Here is a 13,006-nt window from a genome sequence, read left to right on the forward strand (position 1 = left end):
AGTCAGATATTTTGAACATAATAATAAATAAAATTAATAAATAAAATAAAAGAACTATGTTGGAAGAATTGGGATCAAAGTGCGACTGAAGGAAGAGTGCGTAATGGATCAGTGGGTTTACTATAAAGTAAACACTATGTGCACGACAGGAAAGTCCTGAACGTTCAGAACTTGTTTTTATTTCGTTACCTGTCTTTGGTGTGTGTTACGTTTTGTTAAAACCCATGTAGTACATAGTGACTAGTGGTGATATTTAAAAATCAACAGTTGATGGACGCCGGACAGAAATACTGACGGGATCGACTTCAAGTCCACGATACGGATATACATTAATATCAATCAAAGTTAACAAACTTATGGCTAGTAACATTAAGGGCGCCCGAACGTTGAGAACTTGGTTTTGTTCTGTTACCTCCTTTTGAATGAAAAAATCTCCCCACCTTCATTGATTGATCGAACATTCTACCAAACCACAAGTATAACATTAGCATCCGTACATGTTGTTTGTTGTAAGATGTTGTTTATTACAAAATGTTTTGACACTGTGTAAATCAAAGCTTTTCTCTAACCACCATTCGTACCCAGTGACCGACTCGCGTGCTCCGCTGACCGAAAAAATGAAATGCCAGATCTTTCAAAGAGAAAAAGTTATTTAATTAGCATCAATTACCCAGTAGATGTTTTCAGTAACTGTTTTGTGCGTATCAATTCTGGTGTAAGTTTTTTATAGTTGTGTACGTCGTCGTTGCCACAGGGGGCGCACACGTGTGGGTCAGGAGGGAGGGGTATATATCATGTTTTAATGCCTAGGAAAGAAATGGGCCAGAACAGGGGTTCATGTTGATATACTAATACCAGCCAAGATTTAATCCTACCAGTACTAAGTCCATGAACAAGATGGAATTGGTTTGACAAGTTACACAAGTTGACCTTAATTTTCTTATCAACAAAACGGTACGTGATGGCGGCGGAGACTGCGCTGGGCGGCGGAAAGTTTAAAGTCTTATTAACAGGGTCACATAAGGACGTGTCAGGTTTGCTGGTGGAGGGAAGCCGGAATACCCGGAGAAAAACCACCGACCAGCGGTCAGTATCTGGCAACTGCCCATATGGGATTAGAACTGGTGACCCAGAGGTGGCGGGCTTGTAGTAATGTATCGAAACATCATTGTCATCATCATAAACAAATCCGCATGTGACAGTAGCATGCGTATACCCAAGGACTTGACACGTTCAGGACTATGACCAAGAATACAATAAAATTAAAAAGGACCTGACTCCAGGACAGTCACACCTTATATATACTATATTGTTCGAGATAAAAGCATGTAGGTTTCTGAGGGTCAGGCTATTTAATTCATTTTTTGTTATGTGTCCAAGGAATGTGTCATGTCCCTGTGATCGTTTGTGGTGAAGGCTAATATTTGCGGCAATTTGTGGTAGTGATGGAGCTTTAGGTTATGGTGGCATTTCCGAGTATTTTCATTTGCTGTACGCATATTGTTCCTGTGTTAAATGTGTTATGAGGTTTCCGTTATATTTAATACCATAAAGTAACTCGAAGTATGAGTTACTGAAGTGTTTATCTCTTTCTCTGAATTCTTTCGGGGCTACAATAAAATAAACCATTAATTAATAGTTAATTACTAATACTATTAAACAAACATGTAGACGAACACGTTATGTTAGTGTTTTGTTGGACTGAAGAAGGCCCTATAGTGGCTGAATATATTTTTTCCACAGAGACAATTCTTTATTTTACTTTGAATTAATTTTAGCCTTTTATTTCGGATTATTAAAGTGAACAGTCGGGCAAGGATGGATAAAGTCGGTAAAAATGGTGTGAATGTATCCAGTATAATTTCTTTTGGAATGGAAAAATAAAAAATCTCTCGTCAAAATCTGTCTGCGTACGAAGAAATTAATTTAAAGTATGGAAATTCTAAAACGTCCTCCCGGCTCACTATGTCCGTGGTTACATTTCCACACAGCCTCGCTTTCAATGCTTTCAATTTTTCTTTACTTTAATGGTCAGAACTGGGAAACTAAGCAGAACTTGACCGTCGTATTAATATGTGAGAACTTTTGGAAGGCAAATGAACGCATTTAGACTGGTTTTCTTTGCCCGACTATTCACTTTAATATACTAGCTTCATACCGTTTTTACCTCATTATAATTTACTTTACACATTTGGTATACTAACGCAAAAGTTACGTCAAAACTTATACCAGGAAAAAAACAAAAAACAAAAACACAATGAAATAAAAAAAATAGCAAACATGTTTGTGGAGAACAAATTAAGCGAAAGCACACGGGAACTATCTTGAAGATTGGATTAATTGGAGGATATTTGTGGTGATGTTTTTGTAGTTGTTATGATAGCTGATTAAGTGGCTTCATTTGTAGTTTTCATCATTAATATTTTGGGAGATCGCAGATCTAAGTTGTTTCTGATACTATTTTTCTCTAATAAGGAAAAAAATGAAAATGGATGTACATGAAAGAGCAAACGCAGAATCACATCAATTAGCTTTAAACGGAGAAAGATATTAACCTTGGACTTCGTTCTCGGTTTAGAATGTGTTAATAAAACATTGCATTGACCTCATCGAAAAGCAATAATTGTTTAAATATCGTCCTGATTCCCACCGACACAGACTTTCAGGTCCAGATGGAGGTTGGCACGAGAAGCTGGAGATACTCGTGGTCCGTCCGGTCAACTGACCACAAAAATGTCAGGCCAATCACTGATTACAAGACGGACAGTCATCGCGTACAGAGCAAACTCTCATAGCCTTCTGGTCGTAACCATAAAACCATTGAAACGCTACTTATGTGACGTGAAATTATCATTCATATTCCATTAAATGTTAAGAAGCGAGTCATTTTAGTGAATATGAATGGAGTTCACGCTTCAACTCGCTGAGAAAAAGATAAATAGTTTACTCTCTCAATATTTCACTGTTATTCCCATGATAGATGTATATACCCCGGTACTGGGTAAACACAGTAGGCTTTCTATCTAAATACTTGTTACAGTACTCTACAATGAGTCAGTGTTCATGTGACGTACAACTAAATAATAAACGATAATTGCACATTTCAATAGACGATGGGAGATAGAGCTTGATGTCAGTAAAGGAATTATAGCTGCAGCATCACGAGACTGTCTCGGCCTATTAGCACAGTACTTCTAATGGGCCGATTGGTGATATCTGGGAAACTGATATAATTTTATGTAAATTCATATAAGAAAATTGCGAACTTCAGAAACAACTCGGGAAACTAATATAAGTTTATTTGTAAGTTTATAAGAAAACCATGAACTTCAGAGACCAATCGAAACGTTTAAAATGCCATCACTCACTATGATACGCGTATATACCATTATTTTGATCTCGCTGTAACATTTGAAGAGGACTGCTATTTCTCTTTAAGACATGAATGAGTCTAGTCTAACATGGATTATTTTGTACTATACAGCTGTTCGTCAGCCCGTTCTCTAACATTAAAAGTCTATTAGAATGTTGATATCGGAGAGGTAATATATTCTAAAATAACTTTCATTGTACATAATAAAACCTCGTCACTATCAGGAAGCCTACAGACGTGATAGCCGATCATTAGACGGGTGCTTTTAGACGTGTAAGTTACAGTATCTACACCTGGAGATAATTTACAAATACAGTAACCTCAAAACTACATGGCTCTGAAATATAATATTTTAAAAGTTAACGTTCAATTACCCCGTACTGACAGCTACGTCACAATAAGTAACATACACTTTTTAAAAATGCGTACCGAGGTCTTGCACGTGTTGAACGGAAGTATGGTGGGCGGTGTCCGATCGGTGTCCGGCGGCGTCTTTGGACAGGGCAGTGTCCGGTGGCCCGTGATATCGTATTTGGTGGGTAATAGTTAGTCCAAGTTTAGGCTACGCACGTGTTGGTTGTACAAGATGTTTAATGGGAAATGATTTGTCCGAGTTAAGGCAACGCACGTGTTGGTGGGACAAGATATTTGGTGGGAAATCGATTGTCCAAGTTTAGGCAACGCACGTGTTGGTGGGGCGAGAATTTTGGTGGAAAATCGTATTCATATACAAGTATAGGCTACGTTCGTGTTTGCATGACAAAATGTTTGGCGGGAAATCTTTTTGTCGGAGATTCGACTCCGCACGTGTTGGCAGGACAGAATGTTAGGCGGGAAATCGTTTTGTCGGAGATTCGACACCGCGCGTGTTGGCAGGACAGATTGTTTGGCGGGAAATCGTTTGTCCGAGCTTAGACTTCATGTGTTAGCAGGACAAAATGTTTGGCGGGAAATCGTTTGTCAGAGTTAAAACTCCGCACATGTTGGCTGGACAAAATATTTGGCGGAAAATAGTTTGTCTAAGTTTGTGCTATACGCACATATCAGACAAAAAAGATGAACCCTGCGAGTTTGACAAATAAGATTTAGACAAAGATCTTTTATCTCGCATTTGTTAAAATATTCATGGTTCATTTTGTCTTATAAACACATCACGCGTTTGACAATTGTTTTTAAAACAAAGTTTGTCTGAGTTTGGTAACGCACGTGTTGAATGGACAAGATGTTTTTGGTAAGGCATCGTATGTCCGAGTCAGGCCACTGACCACATCAATCTCTCGACAACAAACTTAAGTGTCTGTAACCCAAACCGCTGGCACCCTAAGGCTGATTTAATCAGACTATTAGGCCGAATGTGAAATAAATAACGTGGGTACCATATCTTTCAGCAAGTAGACATATCGTCAGATCACGCGAGATGTGGGATACACCTGGAGAGAGGCGTGACTAATGGGTTATTTATAGGTACCTGGATACACAGCACTGTCGTCTGTCAGACCGACGATACAATCGGCTATTGAATTACAAACTTCTCGTCTTGATTTTGACAGAATATTGAACGAGTTGATTCACATCTTTTTCGTATGTCAGTTTAAATGATAATCCGATATGGTTAAGGCCATATCCTATCGTGGCTGTCGAAATCTATCGACATCAGAAACATCATGTACTGTTTGTAAATAACAATGCTATCAATCCGCTAACATTTTTTATTAGTATTGCGCTGGGTGTATATCATTAGTTTGAAAATTAATCCAATTGTTTTATACTTTAATTATCTACCCATGGCTGGGTTCAATACCCGAGTTATAGCTTCTACATCGATTATTGTTTGGTTGAATTTGGTAGTACTCGAGACAAATTGATTGCCTTTATCCAGCGACATGAAGAAAAGTTTTAGTATTGAAGAAATACAGGAGAAAAACCATCGACTACAACCTGACAACTGTCCCACTGTGTCACGAAATTACAGCTCAGAGCTGGAAAACTACTTCATGACCATAGAGTCTTTGAGAGTACAATAAACCGTTGTCAAGTCAGTCTTTGTGATTGATATGAAACTACATTACCTACATTACGATATCACATTGATGGCATTAGCTGCTCGGCCGATAACAAGATAAGATAGGTAATCCTAACAATATTAAGATTAAAACACGAACATATATTTCTAGTAACTAACACTAGGTTTTTATCGCCCCCGCTCCACCGCCGACAGAGCATAAATCATACCCATCATTTGAACAATAATTAGTGTTTTATCGTGTATAGATGTCTAATTAACACAAAAAATGATTTAAAATAATTTATTTTGTTTTCGGTGCATGCGCAATCAGAACTGCATTTCATATAGGACATAGTGCCACGGATTTTTTTCGGGATGAAATTAATTATTTTTGATATTTTTATCTTGTAGTAAAATTAGAAGCTTAAACTTAACAATGGTGGTAATGGTGCACGTGTTAAGTAAGTAACTTTTGTGACCGAAGAAAAATACTACATCGTCTGCTGTTTTTGATAGAGAAAAAATGCCATTTTTGGAGCAATTTTAATAGAAACATGTCCTGTAACATGAAAATAATTCCGAACTTGACAGTTTGGGTGTTTGGGATTGCTGTAGTAACTCCTGTGTATTTGATACAGAAAGTCGGATGACCTGATCTTTGTATGTGTCCTATCGGTCAGTAGTAGACCTGTTTAGGGAGCCAACAATAACAGCAGTAAAACGTATTGTTTATTTTGGTGTGTATCTCTGTACTTATCAATATCTACTTCAGAGTACAGTAGTACTGCGGACACCGTAAGAAGACTAGTGGTCACTTAAAGCGTGTTGGCTACTGGAGATTAATACACGCATACTACGTCACCTTGGTACCGAGAGACTGAAAGGGAAACAAGTATAAACCTCTTGCCCAAATCTGTAAATTCAACAAAACGTAGAAATTAAAACTTTTTTAACATAATGAAGGCTGAATCAGCCAAAGGGGCATAACTCGCACTCTATCACATCAATCGGTGAACCAGTTGCTACTATATTTTTTACCACTTTACGGGCATGTCCCTTAAATGACCATTGATTGCGCGCATTTCGTTGATTAAAAGATGTCCTTTAGCAAATATTATAGTTGTACCAATTAATGAGTGTGGTTACGCTAAAATTTGGTCCAAATTTTAAGTTTTTAATTCCACATTCAGGTTTGTGGCGGTCAGTAAGACGTTTCAGTTATAAACATTGTATTTCAATGATAGCCCTTGTATTTATAAGTCTACCAAGTATCTTTTTAAATGTTTTCATGTTCAGGTAGCATATCGTCAAAATCTCGTCTTCTACTACGTCAACATGCAGATAAATCCAGGGGCACTATCACTATCATTAATATCCATATATAGGTGTAAATTAAAAAAGATGACAACTGACCCTTCATCCTCTACTCGTCTCTCCTAGCTAACTTCAATACAAAGAGTACCTTTTTGGTTGGTCAGCTTTTTAGGAGTATCTGGTAGTGTACCTTATCTGACACAATAAGCACCCCATCCCCCCATCTTGTCACCTCATTTCACTTGCCTCATATTAAATACAAATGCTTTCCCTATTCAATATCTTTTGCACGTTGATTTATGGCTACTTCAATATTTGGTCCTGTAAACAGCCCTCAATTATTTAAGCATTTTCTGTGTGCTTATTGGCTCAAATACGGTATTAAGAGTTACTTCCCCTTGCAGAATTGAATTACAACTCGGAGAATTATTCCTCAATAATTTGTATCATCTTAATTAGAACAATGAACAGTTTGTCCCACGACTTCATCCTTAGAACAATGAACAGTTTGTCCCACGACTTCTTCAGTACTGTTTACTTCAACCGTTATCAAATAAAAGAGAGAAGACTACGTTACTGTGGTACATTCATTTTAATTGTTCCTCATGTATGTGTACATATACACTTACACATAACACTAATATTACCTAATACAATGTGTTTTCTTGGCATTTTCATACAACATCATTCTATCCAATCAAGATGCACGATATATATATATATATATAAAACTTGGGTAATTTGTAATGGGTTGTTTGATTGGCTATATAGCTCTTCCTTTATACACACACATTTTCCTCATTTTTCCTCAACAAGAACTAGTTAAAATGGACATACTTGTTTTACAATGGAGAGGAACATTCTACAAATCATCGGGCCTGTCCCCTATATAACGATCCCCACCACAGTAATGTTTAGTCCTGACATTTCTAGCTGAACATGATTTATATACCCCATTCCCCGTCCCCCTATGGAGCCCCACAAACCCTGGACTGGTCCAGTTACAGGGGTGACCAGGTTATTTCCCGACTCTGTACATTAATTCATGTTAACCTGTCCATCCCTGTGAAATGGACTGGTTAGGCCAGTCCATTGGTTGGAGGGGAGAGTAGACTAATGACCTTTATACCATACACAACACTTAGAATGTATTTTAACTGCTAGGTGACGAAAATGTCGCTCAGCATCTTCACATAAACACACAAAATTTCAATAATTAACAATGAAATTTTTCGAGTTGACCGATGTTGCACCTGGCCTAAGTGCACAGTTGCCAATACATAACATACAGAAGTTTGTGATAAAGTCGGGCTATTGAACAGCCGCGCCGTGTGACTATAAGGTTGGTGTCGTCATGACAACACGATGTGATGCACAATAAATAGTCCTAATCTACATGCCACAGACGCTATAAATACAATTTGACATTTAAAAATCTCATCAAAACAAACGTGTTTCAAATCAAATAACAAAAGTATATAATAATAAAAGAAAGATATGAGGGTGAACCCTTAACTTACAGCACTTACATACTATTTGATCCGGAGCAAGCACTTGATGATGGGCCTAGCCGAGTTTAACGTCAACACAGACGTACAACGTACAGCAAGGAACAGCAACCGCAAAAACAAAACAATCTATAAATACATGCCAAATGACAATGTGACAAGCTTCATCATAGAAACTTCTTTTCCATTAAATTCAAACATACTTCTTTAAATCACATTAAGCTGTGTGGATAGGACATTTTCTTCAACTGTGAACACATTCACACAGATGAACAAGTCTGCAACCTCCCAAGAAACCAGAGCAGAACAGCTACCTGACAACTTCGTTATTTCCAGGTGAGTCTGGAGATACACTTTCTTTTCTAAGAAAGCCTGAAGTAAGGCATGTTTGCTGTACTGTTGGGTCCCCAAATGGACAGTTTACAGACCTGGAGTAGTAGACACATGTGACTTGCCGGAGCAGCAATACTGATGACGTTTTAAGTGCTAAACAGCATAACAGAGGACACTAATAACTATGTATGGGGCTCATACATTCACAGAAAACTCCCTCATGGTAAAACATGGCCGTCAAAGACACCTCTATCACAATAATACATTAATATCTACATTCTCTCATCGTCTCCATATTTCAACAAACGGAAAAAAAAAAGTAAATCACAGGAGGACAGACACACAGTGCAGTACATGTAGTCACATGACCATTCGCCTATCCAATCAACAGGCTGCTAACATTAACATGTCCTAACATGGATCACAACAAACATCGCTCTTCAGTCAACTGATTGGTCGGTAACAGGACGACCAATAAAAATGAAATGACCAGTCAGCTGACCATACGGCGGTCAGACTGACCGGTATCTATCTATAGTTCTCGGGTCCCTATCAAGTCCAGTCGTGATGAAAACAAACACACGAGGAATGACGATGATCACATGCTGTATCCATACGGAACATTTCCGGGGGCCATTCCGGGGGCCATGCCTGGTACCATTCCTGGTGGGTACTGGCCTCCATAGCCTGGCTGGGGCGAGGGGGCCTGGGGAGGAGGAATCATGGTGGCTGGTCCAGCAGTCAACATCAGTTGGTTCTCCGCTACAACACACATACACACACAATATTATTAACACTAATATTAATTTTCTTTTCTGAATTTAATATTGTTTTGAACAAGATTACTTTTAATTTGCTTTTTGTTAGGTAACTATTATTCTAAAGGTTTTCATGTGTTTTATACTTTTGAACAATTGAAAAATATGATTGTTATAAGTAAGATGTTCTATTATTATACTAACCAAATACAATAGGGCGATCCTCTGCCTTCTGTTCCTCTTCTGAACGTACAGCTTCTGACTGCTCTAGTTTATCAACCTGTAAACAACAAAATAGTGACATATATTACGGGCCGCTCCATTCGTGGGAATGAATAGGATTTCAACATGACAATACAAGGATACACGAGAAGAAATCTAAAAGATTACTTCAAATAATAACATTTGAAAATGGACAAAATATTTTCATGAAAAATTCAATTAATATAGTAGTGTGATGACTATTCCATTCAACATATCTAATGTTGTTTCAATATCTTTAGGACAACCACTGCACTGAATTTTTTGAATTATTAAAAAGTCTTATTGTTTGTGGGAAAAGATTTATTCATAGACAATATCTTCCATTACCGGTTTTATGTACATGTACTGTTCTATTTATAAAAAGATTAAGCTACTCACCTTGGAAATGTATTCTCTCACAACCTGAATCATATATGGCATGGCGAAATCCATGATATTGTGTCGCCAGGCCAGCTCCAGGATCACGTCCGGTCGTAACAAGTCGTAACACTGGAACAGACAGGCAGCGAAACATTCATGGTACTGGTTCTCCAGGAACCAAGCGATCAGGTCCTCTGCGATGTCAATGTTCCTCGACTCACCCGCATAACACATGGCATCCTGTAAGATATAGACAGAGTTTATAACACTGGTCATACTGAAGTGTATGGCATCCTGTAAGATATAGACAGAGTTTATAACACTGGTCATACTGGAGTGTTCTGAACACACACATTTTGGACTTTGTTTAACACATAAACATATCTCCAACTCTATATGAAATTGGAACAGGACAGAACATTAGCAACACTATATAAATAGATACAACCTCATTTCACAGCAAGGTCATAATTTAAAACAGATATGTGCATAGATGAATTAACACCAAAATTACTTGCCGTTGTACACATGAAGATCTTAATTACAAGTACCACATGTATTTTTGTGGTGTAATGTTTGAATACAAGACTCAAACCTTAATAAATTATGTCACCAGGACCAAGATCAAACTGATCAGGGTACAAGTTACTTGTACTTAAATGTAAAGTGAAAACTTTGGGTCAAATGAACATCATTTTTTTAATTAATGTGTTTGAGAGTTCGAATTAATGATGCTCGACTGTACCCATACCATGGTTCTGACAATATCGACAGTAATGCCCATATCATGGTTCCGACAATATCGACAGTAATGCCCTACCTTAAACAGCTTGTCCTTTTTACAGAGGTCAACTGACTGTTTCCAGCGGTTATTTCCCTTGTAGAGGTAAGCAGCAATACGTCTGAACTCAATCAGCTCGTGTTTCTCGAGACGCTGGGCTAGGGTGATGTTATCAAAGTTATCGTAGGCGTCGATAGACGTACGAAGGCCCTGATAGTCCTCTTCCTCAATCAGGAGGTTGTTCAGCGCTTCATTTGTTGCCTTGTTGTTGTTCTTTTGCACTGCCCGTAGATATGGTTTCACCAGTGGAATTTCGTTAACCTTGGTGAAGAAGTTGACTGCCCGCGTGTGGTCGAGGCGGGGCGTTAGAACCAAGAGTAGGTCGTTCAGTAGTAGTGGTTTGAAGTCCAGGTAGAACTGTATTGCTTTGTAGTATAGCTCAATGTTGGCGACCTTTGTTATAATGTCCTTAAACTGACTCTCGCGCCACGCTGCTGTTGGATGACTCATCATGGTGATTACAGCGTTGTCATACTCCTCGTACTTATCGTACAAGAACACAAGCTCGGGCCACAAGTGAGCCTGTTCTGCTGCTCTTAAAACCTACAATGTATAAAATACATCCATCAATAGGACAATATAGTCAACAGAAAGGTTTATTGTCAATACTGTAAAACAATTTTCTTTCATGACGAATTAAATTTGTAATTTTCATTTCAAAACAAGTTTTTTTGGCTTTAAGTTGTTTTACAGAATTCTATTCAGTTTTACATCACAACTAAAGACCCAAACAACTTGTAAGGGAGCAATTTTTGATCAGCTGAACATTCAAAATAACGTTAAATAAAAGTACATCAATATTGGTATTATTCATGTCACACAATTATGATATTACTGATAAACTAACAATGCTTACCTTTGGAATGTTGACTCTGGACCAGAATAGTTCTAAATGTTCTCTCATCTTCTCTGGTTTGTATTTCGAGTATAAAATAGCTAGTTCTGTAAACATACCCATGTGGGCTCTTTCTAAACCTGAAACATAAAATATATTTAGAATTAATATCCTGACCAAACAATTGAAGCTCACATTATTTACTCCTGAAACAGATAAACCTAGCCCTTATCATTGTGCGAGGAAATCTTGCAGCGTTAAAAGCACCAAATAATTACTGGTTACCTCCCCTTAGACAAGATTTCCTAACATTTTGATATGAGTGATAATTATTCAAATTTACAACATGAACTTATAAGCAGCTGGACAAGTTAACGTCTATATGTATGTTTTGAAGCTCTATTTTAAGGAAAACGTACCTAATGCTGCCTCCAGTAGGGATATAAGCTCCTCAAAGTAGCCCCGGTCTTGGTAATAATTTATTAAATCCTCTAGTTCGTCAGCATGTACTACTATGTGGAGCCCACACATCTGGGCCAGGCGGAACTCCTCATTGTTCACACAAGCAAAGCACACCTAAACAGGAACAAAGGACAAATAATAATTTTGCATTAAAAGATCTTGGAAAACTTCAGTGTTCAGCCTTAAAAATTATAACATACCAGTCATAAAAATTTATGAAAATTTTGAAACTTAGATAAAGGAAAGATAATGTGGTGTAACAAGGCTTGATGGTATGGCCCTTTACCTCTTTCCATGTCTTTGTACTGTTAGCCTTGCGTGCCCCGTCCACAGCGCCCTGGTATTCTCCTAAGTGAACTAATGTAATGGCCAGACGTGCATAGTTTGACACGTTGTTGTACAGCAGTTTAGCTGCTTCATACATCTGGTCATCAAAGCAACGGTCAGCCACCTAAAGTAAACAACGCAGAAATAACCATAAGTAACAGCTTTAGCTTTCATCTTTGTATTAGACCTTGTTATTATCAAATAAAACTTTGTCCCAATATTTCTCATCAGTTTAAATATACACCAATAAAACATTTCTGAAACCTTGATAAATGTTTAGGCTGCCAAATCAATGTTAGAGAAAATTCTTTACCCCTGGCCTGAGAGCCTGTGCTTTTCTATGATACATAACTCAGAACAGGATCTCGGCTTAATCAATGCTGTAAAATTAGTCAGAAATAACAGCAGATTCATGGTACTCTTACCTGTGTAATATTTGCGTGGTTGGGTCCAGAAATGAACTCCTCTAAATCTGCTAGTCTATTCGTTTTTGCATAGGCGTAAATAAGTTCTGTTTCTATAAATGTTTCGCGGGCCTTCTTTCTTGCCATCTGTAAGAATTTTACTAGGTCTTCCCAGCTATCTGTAAACACAAACGTTTTAACATCTGTAAATGTTTGCTTCTA

The 13,006-nt window shown here is 37.8% G+C and overlaps 1 protein-coding gene across 3 annotated transcripts in view; it reads right to left on the minus strand.

The window, feature by feature from the left end:
* Positions 1 to 7,265: 7,265 nt before the first annotated feature.
* LOC138332261 (clathrin heavy chain 1) overlaps positions 7,266 to 13,006 on the minus strand; it is a 35,714-nt gene continuing 29,973 nt past the window's right edge. For all 3 annotated transcript variants that reach the window (XM_069280281.1, XM_069280280.1, XM_069280279.1), the window contains 8 exons: positions 12,806 to 12,963; positions 12,340 to 12,504; positions 12,011 to 12,167; positions 11,613 to 11,731; positions 10,736 to 11,299; positions 9,934 to 10,155; positions 9,496 to 9,571; positions 7,266 to 9,295 (listed from right to left, as the gene is read on the minus strand). In XM_069280281.1, the coding sequence (XP_069136382.1) occupies positions 9,132 to 9,295; positions 9,496 to 9,571; positions 9,934 to 10,155; positions 10,736 to 11,299; positions 11,613 to 11,731; positions 12,011 to 12,167; positions 12,340 to 12,504; positions 12,806 to 12,963 (1,625 nt within the window). In that variant the 3' untranslated portion in view covers positions 7,266 to 9,131. The remainder of the gene's footprint in view (positions 9,296 to 9,495; positions 9,572 to 9,933; positions 10,156 to 10,735; positions 11,300 to 11,612; positions 11,732 to 12,010; positions 12,168 to 12,339; positions 12,505 to 12,805; positions 12,964 to 13,006) is intronic.

This window comes from Argopecten irradians, chromosome 9 (genome assembly GCF_041381155.1).
Source record: "Argopecten irradians isolate NY chromosome 9, Ai_NY, whole genome shotgun sequence".
Lineage (NCBI taxonomy): Eukaryota > Metazoa > Mollusca > Bivalvia > Pectinida > Pectinidae > Argopecten > Argopecten irradians.